Consider the following 17,271-nt stretch of genomic DNA (forward strand, 5'->3'; position numbering starts at 1 on the left):
GATATATGCAGATATACTGCACTATAAGCCAAATTAGGATACCCTCCTGCATCAATTTCTTAACGAGGCAGGTTGTGCTGCTTTCAAAACCATCCCCATCCACTGTATGTTGTGGATTAAAACTAGTAGTACCCAAGGCATTGTTGGTTTCTGAACAGTGAAGGAACAGTAAAGAAAGTTAGACTATGCTTTAGAAGCCCTATACCAATTTGGCATTTCTGTAGCATCATGGTACTGCTTTTATTTCAAAAAGTATTGCTCTGTAGATTAAAGGTAAAAAGTAAAATGCTCTTTCACCAATAATTTGAGTGAGACTGCTGTACAGTGTTTTGGGAAGCTAGCATTCTTCCAAAGGTTGACAGCCTGCTGGAGTGTGGTGGTGCTTGTTGAAATAATGATTACTGTGAGAGGGGTGACTAGAGGAACAGATGGAGTTATTGCGGATGCACCTGGAAATTTGGAAGGTCCAGTTACCACGCCCCTAGAAATAGAGCCATAGCTGTAATTCCTAAGAAAGTGATAAAAATGCTACTTCCTCTTTCTCATGCGTGTGGGTGGATGTGTGTGCATTTTGTGTGGTTTGTGTGTGTGTAGACAGATGAGTAGCAGATGGTGTTGGTGAGGAAAGAATCATTGCAAGGATGCAGAAATGAATTGGGTGAATTTATATCTAGAGACCCTTGAAAGAAGTCCTGTGCATTAGTAATAAAGAAGGGACAATCACCTACTCTACCACTGACTTAAGCTACATAAGAGACAGTCCTCTCAAAGACCATCATCAAGCCTGATGCTGCATCTCCCACTAAAAACGAAACAAAACATGACTCAGGATTGACTACATTAAGCCTGATGTTCCTGTTGCCATAATCATCATCAGAAATCCAAGCTTCCCACATCATCCATCTCCCACTCAAGCTCCCATTTCTTTCAATCCCGCTCCCACATCACCTTCTCAACTAGATTTTGTGATCTGATAACCAAGGAAAGCAAAGCCTGAGGCAAAGATTAAACTTCGTTTGGAAGATGCAAGCCGAGGGCAGTTTAGGTGAAGTAAATGGAAAGAAGACAAGGAACGCTATGAAACAATAGCTGTGTGTGTTACTGTGCTGGTTACAGATTCATCATGAGCTGCAAAAAAAGAAAGCAGGTTGCTAAATTGGTATGTTCACTCGCCACATTTACCTGAAATGTCTGCAAGAAGGAACTTATAGAAAAGTGAAAACTTCTTCCCAGTAATTAGTGCCTTCTTTTTTTCCCATTGTGCAAGATTTAGTTCACAGTGAAATAACTTCCACGCTTTTTAAGATTGTGTAGAGTTCCTCAGTAAGCACTCAGAAAGCGGATCCCGTGCCTGGTGTGGTGTGTTGTTTAATGGGTCAGAAATGGAAGGCTAGGTCAATGTAAAAATCTCAACTTGCGGAGCGAAAGGCTGACACCCCTGGGGTTATGTGTCGACTCTAGCTACCTTGAGACGCTCTGCAAGAGAAACCAGAAGAAGTGGGGGTGGGGGGGGTGCCAACTGGGCAGCGGATTTTGGCTTTCTAATGAAGTAGGCAGCAGGGGACATCACTACCAATATTACAGAAATTAAGAAAAAAAAAATAATAAGGTGATACTGACGTCCTTGTTTCCTGGCTGGCTGTCATCCAGGAGCCACTCCCAGCTATTAGTCATCCCTTCTCACATTGTCTCCACGGGCTTCAAAGCCAGCCACAGCACTTCAAGTCTTCTTCGTGCTTCAAACCTTGCTGACTTCCCCTTCTGCTCCCAGCCCTAGCTAGCTTTCTTCATTTTAAAACTCATGGGGTTAATACAGGCTCATGCAGACAATCCCCTGATTCTAAAATCAAAACACAGTCATGAGAGTAATAGCACCTCATTTTCACATGTTCCAGACATTAAGGCAGGGCAGCTTTCTGGGCCATTTTAGGAGTCTGCCTACTACAGTTCCAAATAGGGAAAAAAAATGTATTTGTAGGGCTATTGTGAGATCTGAATAAATTAATCAATATATGTACAGAAACAGGCAAGAAAAGTATATTTGTCGCCTTATTATAAGTAATAATGAGATTACTATTGTCACATTATACTTCCAAAATTATTGTGGATCTTAAATTCTACGTGTCCCAAATTTATTATTTCAGTTTCTTTTATAACACTGTTAGATATAAATCCTCCACTTAACAAATTCTCACTAACTCATTAACATTATTGGCATTCTTTTCTTTCATTTCTTAGACTGGGAACATACTAAAGAAGAAAACTAAGATGATGTCAACATCTGCCGGCCAGTTCCAAGAATATAGCACATTGAGACTTTCTTATTGAAAAATATTTATTTAAAGCCCTGAATCTACGAGAACATAATTAGTGCTGTGGGACCAAAGTCTTAGAAAGCCATTTCCTATTTTAAGAGGCAAGCCTTTCATACAATTGTAATGGCAATGTTTTGGCATTTTGCCTCATTGCAAGGAGCTCTACTCTAAGGAAGCAGGAAAACTATAGTTTTCAATGTGTTCACTTGTATATCAGCTCATTTATGTTTCATAAAGATCAAGCTTGGCAGGTAGGGCCAATATTAATGCCTCCTTAGATGAAATGTGGGGTCCCACTAGAGTAGGATATTTGTCCAAGGGCCCTGGGAGTATTCTTCTGACTGTCAGTAGCCGTGCTTTATTTTCATAAATTAGAAGGATACAAGAAGCAACTAAAATCAAAGTAAAAGTCCTTCACACAATTTCCTTCCAATGTTCACTTAGCTAGCAATGTAACAACAACAATAACAAAAATTCACCCAAATAAGTGTTACAATTATAATGTGATGATTTTACAGTTCTGTGTCTACAGAGTACCTGGTGGATAGATCATAGCTTATGTAGATTTGGAAATTCAGAGTGATGAAGTTTATTGCTCTGCATAAAGGCAATCCTTGCATCTAAATAAACATATAAAATCAGAAACATATCTCAGAGTGTGGGTAAAAAATGTATTTAAAAATTTTTCACCAACTTGATCATTTAAGTTCTTGCTGCAGTTATTTACTTTATTTGAAAAGATTTCAAATTTCCATTATAGGCACAACAGACAAAACCTGAAAAAATGATAGAAAAGGAAAGACAGTGAATTGAGAACATTTTTTTAAAATAAGTGAATTGGAATGCTAGCTCAATGTGTTAACTGTGTGATCAATTGGCTTCATTTTCTCCCCTAATTTCAGCATCATGTCTTTGTCTGGACTTTAGCTAATAAAAAAGATAACAAAATATTAAATATTTTGAAATTCAGAGAAAGAAAACTAAACATTCTCTGTATTGTCCTCCAAGATGTAAACAACTCTATGATAAATGCATTTTTAAATTAAATGCTGTATAGAACATGGTCACAGACTGAGAGTATAGAGGCCGCACTATCTGGCTGAATCCCATGCCCTGCCATTGTTCTCACTGGCTGCAGCCTGCCCCTTTGTCTGCTCCCACTATAATGAAAATTAGTGAGTAAAATTATGACATAGAGTTTCAAAAGTATTATGTACCATATCTGAAATAAGGTATACGAATGCTATAAATAAAATATTATCTTTAAAAAGAGCCACACACACAAAAATAGATAAATAATGAGGGGGGGAGCATGGGGAGTATGGGATGTTTTGGGTGTACTTTTTTACTTTTATTTTACTCATTTTTATTTTTTGTTTTGAAGTAATGAAAATGATCAAAAATCAATTGTGATGATGAACGCACACCTATATGATGACACTGTGAACCACAGATTGTACATTTTAGATAACTACATGATGTGTGAATATATACTATATATCAATAAAATTGCATTTAAACAAAAAAAGTTACAGGTTTAAGCAGAACCATGGAGTATCTGGGGCTTTAAGCCTCTTCCTTTGGAAGGAGCTTCCACTGCACTGAGAGATCAAATTCCTCCTCAAAAGCTTCCAGCTCCTGCTCCTTGGAGAGGTCCAGGAAAACCTGAAAGGAGGGAGAGGAATGGAGAGGAATGCTGTACTCCTCCTGGAGCTCCAGATGAGCGGGACGCATCTGCACACTGTATGCACTTACGGTGCGTGCATGATGTAGAAACCTTCCGGTGGCCCACCTGCTCCAAGGTTGTCTGGGAGAGGCTGCACTCCTCCAGGCCAAAGCTCTGCTTCACTGCACAAGGATGAACACATATTAGGGGTTCATATGGTTTCTATTCGGACAGCTTTACCAAGTCATGTACTGAAAGTAAATGCAAGGAGATCATAAATGTAGAAGATAAGGTAATACATATTCTTTGACCGAAGGTGGGAATGTAAATTCACCATACAATCATATAACAGGGTGGAAATGCTCTCTCTCTCTCTGTCTCCCGCTCTCATTTTGTTAGACTCTCAGCACAGGCACCACAAGACTGGAAAACAACCTGAGGCTCCAGACACCCGTGCAGAAAAAGCTCAGTGCTGGCACCTTCTGTGCTGGAAAACAACCACTGCCCTTCCACATCCACTCTCCCTCTTCTCTGCCCTGCTCTCTGCCCTAGAGGCTGCTTTAGGGGACTCCTGGCAGAGGAGAGGGCTGTGAAGGCATTTATTCTTTCACTTCCTTCCTGTCACCAACCATGACCCTCCATGGAAAGTCCCTGCTTTTCAGCAAACTCTACAGGACTAGTTCCTGGTTCCAGTCATGGCTTCTCTCTTAGTCTCTTTGGATCCAGGAATTATAACAGCTTTGCTGTTCCTTGCACCTTTGCAAATAGTTTTTTTCTATGCAATACCTTCTGGAATTATTGTATTTTGAATTTACCAGTGGTTACCAATCTGGACTATCACCAAGCCCCCAACTTATAAGTACATAAGAGAAGGAGAAGGAAAAGAATGAATGGAAAGGTGAGACTGGAAAGCAAAGATTCCTTCTGAGAGTTATTGGAATGCTGTGGCACTTCCTTTCTCTGTGGGCAGGGAACGTGGTGGGGTTGGCCTGCAATTTGAGGACATGGGTGCTGTCTCTGACTCATTTCTGGAAAAATGTAAAGAAGCAATACTGTGGCTGTCTGACTGCTCTGAACTTCCAGATTTGGAGAAGAAAAATGCTTGTGTGTTTCCTTATGGACTTCAAAGGGCATGTACCTCAGGAGACCCACTTGGAAAGGGAAGGTGATTCCAGGTGCTACAAGCTGGCCACAAGAGGCCAAGAGGAGGAGGCCTCCCCCTCCCCAAGGAGCTGAAGTTAGAGGTTGCTGGAAGGAGAGAAGGAGCTTCAAGGAAACCGCAAAAGCATCCATGAAAGAAAAGGGCTAGCCACTGCTCATTTCTATGCAAGAGGCTCTGATACTGCATTACCTCTCCAGTGATCAGACTAGACTCTGCTGACATATTTATCTCTTCTTCCCTCCCCATATAGCCCATCCTGGAGAAGCCCAAATATTAGCTTAGAAATAGGTAAAGAAACAGGGTAAGAAGAGAGATAAAATTGACCAAGTCCCTTCCTTGCTACAGATCTCTACTGCAAGGCAGGTCTGATCTAGAGGGGCATGGGAGCTAGCGTTTTGCTGGAGTTTGAATTACCCAAAAGTGATCTGGTAGTACAGAAGACTGAATCTACAGACAAAGGAATAGTCATGGGGTTCGCATTCAGCTTGCATACTGGGCCTAATCATTCAATAAATTCATTGCAGCTGAGAATGTAATACTGTGTCTAACTTACTTTTGGATGAAAATTTCCATGTTATATTTTCTGTAATCCTCCCATAGTGGGGCAGGAAACAGTGATAAAAGGGTGTTTTTTTTCCCCCTTCTCTACGTGAAAACTATAGTGTTAAGAAATTAAGCACAGCAGAAGAATTAAGAGATGAGAGGTAACATTGTTGAAAGGGAAAATATTATAAGGCTTTTAAGAAGAAGATCCACTGTATTCTAGGGTGAAAGCCTTCCTACATCACCTCCCTCTCTGCCCCTATGGGTTATAAAACACTACTTGTTTATCAGAGGCCATTATGGGAATTTTTCCCTCTGCAATGATGCAACACAAACCAAAACTGGCCACTAGGTTGTAATGGTCAATGTGGAGAATGACCCCATAGACAATAGAGTTAGGGTGACCCAGCAGGATGAGAGAGTGAAAAAAGAACCTACTAGGGAATCCTGATCTTGTCACAAGGCCTCAGAACAGGGCGTCTTTAAGAGTTTGGATACCTTTGGCCTCTGGTTACAGGAGAGCGAGAAGAAGAAAGTACAGATCGAGAAGAGGCACGGGGAGGGCATTCGGCTCATCAGTGCTCGTGCATTAACATGACAGGTGAAAACTGGGTCCATGATACTTCATGTGTTATAAAAATACCAAAATCCAAAAGCCTGGAAAGGAGCTCAGGCATAGCTCACCTGAACAGAGAGAAGAAGCTCCTTATCAACAGTCTAATGCTAGAAAAAGAGTGCATGGAGACAAAAACCACATTTTTATTTCTTTTTTGTATGAACTTGTAGATAATCAATACACTCCATGGGCAATGGCCTCTTCCCTCCAAGGCCTCACTCAATAAGAGCAGAATTCCCCAACCTTGCTACTACTGATATCTTGTCCAGATGACTCTTTGCTGTGGAGGGCTTTCCTGTGTGTTGTAGGAGGTGTTGCATCCCTGCCCTCTTCCCACTAAATGTCAGTAGCATGTTCACACACACCACCTTTGGGACAAACAAAAATATCAACAGACTTTGCCAAATCACCTTTGGTTGGGAACTCCTGAATTAGAAGTCTTAATAATTGATTTACTATGTACAGATTTGATTATCTGTTCTTTATTTCAAATTGGTCACTCTTACCTAACTCTAATTTGAAGAATGCCTGTGATAAAGGTTTCACATCCTCTATAGGCAACTTATAGACCAGCAGGGAGGAGAACCTGAAAGGAGAAAGAGAATGAGGCTGAACTGTGGTCTCAAGGCTACCACCACTGATGGAAGCATGTCTACAAGACAGCAATGCTCTAATCGATAAAGATTTAAAACAATATATTTTTATTGTACACAGCAAACATACAAACATTCTCCCCAGTACCCCAATGGGACTTTGCAAACATTCTATACATGGTATACAATCAATGGCTCACAACATCACAATATCATCATGTGTATTCATCACCATGATCATTGATCATTTTATTGAACATTTGCATCCAGCAAAAGAAGTAAAAAAGAGAAAAGAAAAAAACTCATACATGCCATACCACTTCTTGCCCCCACCTCATTGACCACTAGTATTTCCCTCTGCTCAATTTATTTTAACCTTTGTTACCCCTATTATTGGTTTATTTTTTAATCCATGTTTTTTACTTATCTGTCTATACCGTAGATAAAAGGAGCATCAGACAAAAAGTTTTCACAATCACACAGTCACATTTAAAAGCTATATCATTATACAATCAACTTCAAGAAACAAGGCTACTGGGAGACACAGCTCTACAGTTTCAGGTACTTCCCTCTAGCGACTGTAATACACCATAAACTAAAAAGGGATATCTGTATAATGCATAAGAATAACCTCCAGGATAACCTCTCAACTCTGTTTGAAATCTCTCAGCCACTGACACTTTATTTTATCTCATTTCTCTCTTTTCCTTTTAGTAGAGAAGGTTTTCTCAATCCCTAGATGCTGGGTCCTGGATCATATCAGGATTTCTATCCCATGTTGCCAGGAAGATTTACACCCCTGGGGGGATGTCCCGTGAAGAGGAGGGAAGACAGTGAGTTCACTTGTCATGTTGGCTTAGAGAGAGAGAGGCAACATCTGAGCAACAAAAGAGGTTCTCTGGGGGTAACTCTTAGGGATACTTTTCAGTAGGCTCAGCCTATCTTTTGCAAGGGTAAGTTTCACAGGGGTGAACCCCAAGATCGAGGGCTCGGCCTATTGATTTGGTTGTCCCCACCGCTTGCGAGAATTATCAGGAATTCTCCAAATGGGGAAGTTGAATTTTTTCCCCTTTCTCCCCAATACCCCAACTGGACTTTGCAAATACTTCTTTATTCACTGTTCAAATCACTCTGGGATTTACTGGGACATCCCACTAACCTCAACAAACCAAGAAAATCTCATACCCTATTCAAGGTTCCGCAAATACTTCTTTATTCACTGTTCAAGTCACTCTGGGATTTATTGGGGCATCCCACTAACCTCAACAAACCAAGAAAATCTCATACCCTATTCAAGGTTCCATGTAGTTGTAGTGTTCAATTAAACTTCCCATAAAAGTTACATTAGGAAATGCATTAGTCAAAATATAAATTTTGCACCAAATAAGCATTTCTCCCTTTAGTTTCACACAGAAGCTGAAGTTTCAAAATATGAATGACCATCTATTTTCAATACCCTACAATGCAGACATTCCTTTGTTCTTCCTCATGCAAAAACATTTTTTAATTTGTACATTTAGTCACTATCAATTAATAAAGATTTTAATAAGCGCATCTGTAGGTGTTGGAGACAACCAGAGTGTACTCTACTGAAATTTCCTAAAAGGAGGACTGGTAGACAAAGGGGAGGAAACTAACAGTGGAAAGGTCTCAAGAAGGGAAGAAGCAAGATGACTATATCTCTCTTATTTCTTAGTGAGAAGAGAGAGAACAGAATTCAAACTAAAAGAGCTAGATTCGCCTCCTGGCTCCACCACAAGTTATTTGTCATCACCTAACCTACGAGAGCCTCAAGGGCAGAAACAGATAATAATAATAATAACCCAAGAGACACCATTTGCTGAGATTTCACTGATGCCTAATACTGGGCCTGGGTATTATGGAGGCGGTCTTATGTAACGGGGCTGGTTAGACTCTCTAGGAAGGGTTGCCAGGAGGACTAATCGAGATGACCTAAGTGTCTACATTAGGGCCAGTCATAGTACAGAAGCCCTAGGAATGTTAATTCTCATACAAGAATCAGCTTACAAATCAGTACTCTGCTGTTTCCCTCCTCTGCTATCTCCTGGAATTGGACCTTTCTTTAGGAACTAAAGTACTCACAATTACTGCAGAGTTTTAAAAGTTTAATGCTGGGACAAAGCTTACAGATCTCATTGCCATAGTAAAATAATAATAATAAATTAAAAACAAAGACCGAGATAAAACAAAACAACCCCTCTGCTCACCTCTCTTGCCGAGCAGCCTGGGGGAAAAGCCTCAGAACCTCAGTGTGCAGGGGCTCCCCTTGCTCTGGGGTCTTCAACTTCGTCTCCAGCAGATAATCCTTACCAAATTTGCTTTTCAGATGTTGGATGGAACCAATACACCTGGAGCAGGAGGAGCAGGAAGTAAGCAAGGAAGTCGGGAACTCTTTTGCTGGAGATTTTATAGCCCACTAAGGCCGGCTGTGGGGTGGGGTGGGGAAGGCACATATGGCCGGGAGCAGAGGCCCTAGGTCTTCACAGTGAGTGCCCCACTCCAAGGGCATACAACCGGGGGGTCAAGTGCACTCTGGACAGGCACCCACCTCAGCCTCCTGGACACCATGATGGCCACGCGGTCACACACGGCCTCAGCCTCGGCCATGTAGTGCGTGCTCAGCTGGGCACCCCGCTCCGTGTTTCTAATGGTGGCCCGGATCGCACGCCTACAGTAAGGTTGAGGGAAAATGTTAATTAAAAGGAATGCTTAAGGTAATCTGGAAATATTTTTTCGAAAACAAAGTTTCAGTTGGCTTCTAATGGCTGTGGTATTCCTTGAAAATTGATGGCTGGGCCATGCCCTAATAGAGAGCTGATCAATAGCTGGGGCATTCTTTGATTGATGGCTGGGCTATACATTGATTGATGGCTAGGGTGTGTCTTGATTGATGACTGGGTTGTGCCTTGATTGATGGCCAGGGTGTGCCTTGATTGATGGCTGGGCCAGGCCATAACAGACTGCTGGGGCATGTGTTGATCAATAGCTGGGGCATTCCTTAATTGATGGCTAGAGTATGGATTGATTGATGGCTGGAGTGTCCCTTGAATGATGGCTGAGGTGTGCCTTGATTAATGGCTGGAGCATTCCTTGACTGATAGCTGGAGCATGCCTTGGCTTGTGACTGCATCACTCCATTCTCACGTCTGTGGCTGCATTACCTCCTCCTTTTCTGTCTGTGTACTTTACCTCTACCTCTGTCTTGTAAGGACACTTGTCACTGGATTTAGGGCCCACCTGGATAATGCAGAGTGATCTCCTCATCTCAAGATCCCTAACTTAATTACATCTACAAAAAACCCCTTTTCTAAGTAAGGTTCTGGGGATTAGGACCTGGACATGAATTTGGGGTGGGGGGCACCATTCAACCTGCTACAGGGTCACCACAAAGGATCCTAATGCACATGATACGGCTGCTCACCACATCTGCTGCTGCCCCATGGGGTCCATCCCTGTGGATGGCTCATCCAGAAGCACTGCTGCGGGGCTGCCCAGAATACTCAGTGCGAAGCACAGCTGCAAGCAGAGAACAGTGGGTCAGCTCCAGGCCACGTGGGGCACAGGGTGACTGCAGGTTCCCCTTACCTTTCTCTTCATCCCCTCTGATAGGGCCTTTGTGGGAACCTTCAGCTGGTCCTGCAGCTGGAGCGCATCCACTAGCCTGACGGAAACAGTCAATAAAACGCACATTACCCCAACAATAGGAATCTATAGAGAGCACCGTGCAGATCAGGAGAAAAGCTGTAACAGAGAAATCTTTCAAAGAATAGACTCACAGTAGGAGTTCTGCAGGTCTGAAAGTCAACATTGAACATACCAAAATTGAAAAAGAGATCAGGCTTCAATGAGATAAGAAAGAAAGCTGATTAGGTCAAGACTAAGGTAAGAACACAGATTTGTATTTTAGAAATTCACCTATCCAATGAGACCAAAAGAAGAGAGGTTTACTCTGTCTGAAACCTAAATTTTCTGTAGCACATAATCTAACTCAACCTGTCTACAGATCATTTAAAAACCCAAACACATGGAGCCCAGGATGGGAATGAGAGTTGGTGTGCTGATTTGAAAGGATCGTATGTCCCCTAGAAAAGCCACGTTTTAATATAAATCCCATTTTGAAGAGTAATCCCTATTCAATACTGTATGTTAGAAACTGTAATTAGATCATCTCCCTGGAGATGTGATGTGATCAAGAGTGGTTGTTAAACTGGATTAGGTGATGACATGTCTCCACCCATTGCATGGGTCTTGATTTGTTTCTAAGTCCTATAAAAGAGGAAACATTTTGGAAAATAAAGGAGATTCAGAGAGAGCAGAACAGAAGGACATAGCCATGAGAAGCAGAGTCTACCAGCCAGTGACCTTTGGAGAAGGAAAATGTCTCCCGGGGAGCTTCATGAAACAGGAAGCCAGGAGAAGAAGTTAGCAGATGACACCATGTTCGCCATGTGCCCTTCCAGATGTGAGAGCGACCCTGCCTGTGTTCACCATGTGCCTTCTCACTTGAGAGAGAAACCCTGAACTTCATCGGCCTTCTTGAACCAAGGTATCTTTTCCTGGATGCCTTAGATTGGACATTTCTATAGACTTATTTTAATTGGGACATTTTTCTCAGCCTTGGAACTGTAAACTTGCAACTTATTAAATTCCCCTTTTAAAAAGCCATTCTGTTCCTGGTATATTGCATTCTGGCAGCTAGCAAACTAGAATAGTTGGCAATTTTGTAGAGCTTAATGTAAAGCCCAAATACATCCCAGAGTATGCCAAACAGGTAATTAAAAAGTATTGACAAAGTCCCTTCAGGAACAGGAGAAAAAAATAGGAAATAATTCATCTTCACCACTGGGGAAACCCCTGATACTGTCTCAAACATTAGGAACTCCTAGGCTAACAGGCCAAGCTCTCAATCTTGAGGCTTGATCTTGTGAAGCTTAGTTATATAGCAGAGAAATTAAGCCTATCTATCATTATGTCTAAGAGTTACTTCCAGAGGACCTCTTTCATTGCTCAAATGTGGCCTTTCTTTCTAAGCCCAATTCTACAAGTAAAATCATTACCCTACCACCATGTGGGACATGACACCCAGGGTGAAAGTCTCCTTGACAACAAGGGATATGAATTCCAGGGGTGTGTCTGGCCCTAGCACTGTGGGATTGACAATGCCTTCCTGACCAAAAGGAGAAACAGAATTGTAACAAAATAAGGTAGGAGTGGCTGAGAGAGTTCAATTAAGGTAGAGAGGCTACTCTTATGCAAGCTTCAGCTAGAGAATGCTACTTACTATGGTTTGCCAAAACCCAACCAAAACCATTCCTGCCAATCCTAAAGAACACCTAGGGCTTTATGTGAGATTCTACAAAGGTTCCATGCACTATGATGACTTTCAGAAACCTACAACCTCCAGACGGGTTCCGGGGCCAGATAAGTCCTAAAATTCAGATGGGCGAGCCTCCCCAGGACATCAACTAGTTCCATCCCCCATCCCATATTATCAACAGCCCTTTCCAACATGAAAAAGTTAGAATGGACCTAGCCCAAATACCCCTAAAGAGTGGGAGAAAGAGCAAGGGAAAAAGGGAGTTATAACAGAGAAGACCGGATTTAACAAATGAGTATGATTGCTGAATCATTCTGTTGATTTCTTTTCATGTCCAGTGACCAGGAGCAACCAGAAGGAAAACCTGGAATTGTGCAGTTGCAGTCAATAGCAAACTCAGAAATCTGTTCTACAACTACTTGTTAAAATGTACTTTGAAACTTATTGCTTTTTTGTATATATCTTATATTTAACAATCAAAAAAACTTTTTAAAAAAGTGGTTGTAAAACTGAGGCCACCTGGGATACTTTCACGGTCGTGAAACTCCTATTTTTCAATGAATTTTTTCCATTTTAAGAAGAATCAACACACTTTTCCTCCAGGCTTAAAGTGAGAGGACACTGGACTCGGGGTCTAGCTGACCACAAGCATGGGGTGATGGTTAGAATCTCTGTCTTAATTCTGGGTGAACATCGCGGCTCCCCCTTTCCCTGGGTAGGAAACAGGTGAGGCTGGGCGAGTACCGTGTCACGGTGGCCCGGGCGGCCGCGCCCCGCAACCCCTTCACCGCGGTGAACACCTCCAGGTGCTCCCACGCGGTCAGGCCGGGCCACAGCGCGTTCTCCTGCAGACAGCACCCCACAAAGCCTGCGGCGTCCCCTCCGCGGCTTCCTTGTAGCAGCACCTGCGGGGAATAGTTCACTCTCAGTTTCTCCCCCAAATCATGTTTGCATGTGCATAGGAGTGTGCATTTCAGTGAAACCCACCTTGTCACACACTTGGACCTAACAGTAAAGAACTAAAGAAGTAATTTCTTAGCTCTTGGAAAAGGTTGATTAAAAACTCGGTAATTGAAAAAGCAGATAACCTGTATTATCACGTGCCTCTGTGAGGGTTTACAGTTTATTACCAATTCCACCGCACTCTCAAATTCCAGTTTGCATACTGGTTATGCATTCGTTGATTTCATGATTCAAATGAATAGATTATTGAGGATTGATTCCCTTTTTAACTGACAAAACGATGATGATTATAGGAACTAACGAATTTACTGTGGGGATTATAATAAAGCAAAGGTCTCAGCAAGGGCCTATCACCTCCCCCATTCCCTGGGGGACATTTGGCAACGTCCAGACATTTTTGGTTGTCATAACTGGGGAAGGGTGCTACTGGTGTCTAGTGGATAAGGGCCAGAGATGCTGGTGCAAATCAAACAGCACCTGATGGAAAGCTCTTCACAGGATGTCTGACACAGAGAAACCAGTACTACAGCACACCTCCTTTATAATACTAATAACAGCTAATATGTACTCAGTGCTTATTATGTGCCAAAAATCTAAGCATTTTACATGTTTAGTATTGGATTATCCTTACAATAATCCCATGGGTGAGGTATTATTTTATCATCTCTGTTTTATACACGAGAAAACTAAGCGACGCATAGTTTTAAAAACTTGCAGAAGTTCACACAGGTAAACATCGGACATGAATCTGGGATCTAGCTTCAGAACCCAAGCTCATGGCCTCTATGCTGTGTTGTTCTTCCTAATAAACACAAGGAGGGAACTAGCTCTGTTCTGTCCCACAGAGCTTTCAATCTGGATGAAGAAACAAGAAGTTAACAAGAAAACACCTAAATGATTTAATCATAGGCCCTGTGTAATGCTTTCAAGGAAACAGATGTGCTAAAGAATAATAAGGAGGCTCTAAGTCAGCCAACTACATGAAAGAGTGCTTTTTGGGGGTAAATCTCAAGATGACGAGAGGGAGAAAAACAACCACGGGAAGAGCCAAAGGGAGGGAGCTCCAGTCCCAGGAAGAACTAACTCAACAAACCCAAGGAGAAGAGCTGTGTGAAAGGTGTTCACGGCAGACAGAGGCCAGATCGTGCCAAGACTTTTGTGGGTTTCGTAAGGATTACGGATTAATCCTAGTTGAGGGGCAGTAAGCAGCAGGGTGATATGACCTGATTTTCATTTTTAAAGAATTGCTCTGGGTTCTGGGTGAGGCAGGAGTGGAAATGGAAAGACGATTTAGGAAACCCATACAGCAATCAACACCACCGACCCTAACCTTATGTCAAATGTCAAGAGTTTCCCCTTCAAAGTTTTGGTCCTTTGGACCTCTGTCCAATCATTTAATCCGCCCTGACCTACACATACTACTGAGCGATATTCATGCATTATTCTAGGTTTTGCTTTGAAATTTAGAAAATTATTACTTCTCTTTGACCTATGATCTTTATTGTCTTAATAAATCCTATAAGAAATCCTAGCTCAGCATTATTGCTGTGCAACATGAACTTCAGTGTATCCAAGAAAATAGCCTCTGCTGCTCTGTGTATATCCCGCTACTGGCTGTAGGTTCCAACAAGAAGGCCAGAGATGTCTCAAAAATGGTATGAGAGCTCCTGCTGCACAGGCTTTCCATGCAGGCCTACGGCGTCTTATTGCTAATGGATGCTTAATTGTCCCACAAGTTGCAAGTGATATTTAACCGCAGCATTCAGGCAAGAGAACAGCTAAAAATGGAGATGCATAACTGACACCACACAAACAGGACCAGTCATATTCTGACAAAAGTTTCTGGTATGACTCTGGATAAGTCAATTTAATTCAAAAGTCCTTGGAATATATCAGTCAGTAAAACAAAGATCCTGACTACAAGGCACACATATTTCCTTTTCATGTCTCTATTTTTCATTTAATAAAGGGTATGGTATAGAAAATATGTAGACCTTTTCAGCAACTAAATATTTTTGACATCAAAGAGAGAAATTTTTCATTAATTCTCTTCAATCAATGCATAAATCACATTGATTTATAAGAAAGGATCATTTATCTATTTTAAGATTGTTATCATTATTCATTGTAGAATCTAGACAGCAATGGCCACCATATTTCTGCGTGTATACTGACCTGTCCAGCAGTTGGTTTTATATCTCCAGTGATCATCTTAATAGTTGTACTTTTGCCAGCTCCATTGTGTCCTAGCAGCCCTATAACCTCACCTGGAAAAAATAGTTACACCCAGAATCTTAACTTAAAATAATGATAAAAATAAAATAAATATCATTCAAGGACTAAGTACATGCCAGGTGCTATGGGAATCATGGTATGCACATTATTTCATTTATTTTTCATACACATACAGACATATATACATGCATACAGACCTGAAGAGCTATGATAAGCTTCATTTTCCAAGTGAGAAAACTGAGGTTTAAAGATAAATGATTTGTCCAAGGTCACGCAGCCAGTAAGAGAATGAGCTAGAATTTGAAGCTAATTCTGACTGCAAAGGCCTTTGATGTTTGACCAGCACTTCCACAAAATGTGTTATTTATTAGGAAATTAAAATATACTGCCATACCCTAGTCAATTCTCTTCTGCATAGTATTCTTTGTCATAAAATTAATTGTTACTTAAAAAGTTATATTCTCCTTATTAACAGAAAGACTGTGTCGTACAGTTAGATGGAATTCTTTTCCTATGCAAGGATTAATAGTTTTGTTATGATTAGAAATGAGGTCTTGAGATAGAATGGATCAGACTGAGCCAGCGGATGGCTTGGTTGCCTTTCATGTTTATCAGCAGATGCCTCCAGATGCAGACACTATTCCCTTCCAAAAGCTAATCTTAAGATTGTTCTACTTTTCCAACCTTTTTTTACACAGAAGGAAACATTTCTTGTGGCCACTTCTCCCCGCCTCCTAGAAAAGCAGTTTTTTTTTGCCTGTATATTCCTTCCGCAGGCAGCTGGCAATGATGACCGGTTTCTGTAGAGACAAGTAAATAACAATGGGGCTTTGTTCTCACCTTGAACTGAGAGACAGCTCCCTACTCACTGTGACTAAATGTTTCCTACACAAAATCACGAATCAACCAGTCCTTCCTCACACATGTACACACTCCTCTCCGTGCTGAATGTCTTTTATAATAAGCTTTCTCGGGTTCTAAAACGCACAGTCTTACCTAGGTTTTGCAATGTTTATCTGTACTTACCAAAAACAATGACCCTGAAAAATAAATTGAGTGTGTGTGTGTATGTGTGTGTTTCGTTTGCTTACTTAGCTCTTTGGGTGTTGTATACCTACTGTTGAAGGCAAGAAATGCTTTTTGTGAGGGGCTGGAAGGGATGTAAAGGTAGTTCAGTGGAAGAATTCTTGCCTGCCATGCGGGAGACCCAGGTTCGATTCCTGATCCACGTACTTTCCAAAAAACAAACAAACAAATGAACGAAACAAACAAAGAAAAAAATTCAACAAATGGTGCTGCAATAACAGGTTACTCATATGGAAAGATGATGAGACGTGACCCTGCCGAACAGCATACAAAAAAAAAAAGAAGATAAGATAAAGAATGTTTTTGTAAATTCTACCTCATCAAAGTCTGGGGCGTTTACAGCATGTGCTGTTCTTACTCTTTCCACCTGAACATCTTCATCCTCTCCTTCTGGCTGGTCTGGATTTGGAAAAATATCACTACTTCTTGGAGAAATTCTGAAATCAAGACAGTGTGATACTAATAGGTTTCAAATTGAACCACTGACAGCAAAAATAATGAATTTTCTACAAACTGTTTTCAATTTTTTGCATAGACCGAGTAACTATGAACACAACATAATCTCCATCCTTTCACCGCACACATTCTGCCTTTCAAACCATCTAGTTTAAATTACTGATGCTATTCGTAAATCACCTTTGCTTCTTGCCTAAGTTTAATTCTCTTAAATCATCTTTGCTCCTTGCCTAGGTTTAATTCTCTTTGTCTGTGGTGACTTCCTTTTTCAAATAATAAAACAGAATACAAAGGATTT

At 41.3% G+C, this 17,271-nt stretch overlaps 1 protein-coding gene across 1 annotated transcript in view; it reads right to left on the reverse strand.

The window, feature by feature from the left end:
* Positions 1–577: 577 nt before the first annotated feature.
* ABCA9 (ATP binding cassette subfamily A member 9) overlaps positions 578–17,271 on the reverse strand; it is a 75,769-nt gene continuing 59,075 nt past the window's right edge. Inside the window, 12 exon segments of the mRNA XM_077163249.1 lie at positions 578–3,980; positions 4,108–4,163; positions 6,809–6,888; positions 9,124–9,264; positions 9,465–9,584; positions 10,338–10,432; positions 10,502–10,577; positions 12,978–13,138; positions 15,372–15,463; positions 16,116–16,186; positions 16,188–16,231; positions 16,834–16,954. Of these exon segments, the coding sequence (XP_077019364.1) occupies positions 3,882–3,980; positions 4,108–4,163; positions 6,809–6,888; positions 9,124–9,264; positions 9,465–9,584; positions 10,338–10,432; positions 10,502–10,577; positions 12,978–13,138; positions 15,372–15,463; positions 16,116–16,186; positions 16,188–16,231; positions 16,834–16,954 (1,156 nt within the window). The 3' untranslated portion in view covers positions 578–3,881.

This window comes from Tamandua tetradactyla, chromosome 6, assembly GCF_023851605.1.
Source record: "Tamandua tetradactyla isolate mTamTet1 chromosome 6, mTamTet1.pri, whole genome shotgun sequence".
Lineage (NCBI taxonomy): Eukaryota > Metazoa > Chordata > Mammalia > Pilosa > Myrmecophagidae > Tamandua > Tamandua tetradactyla.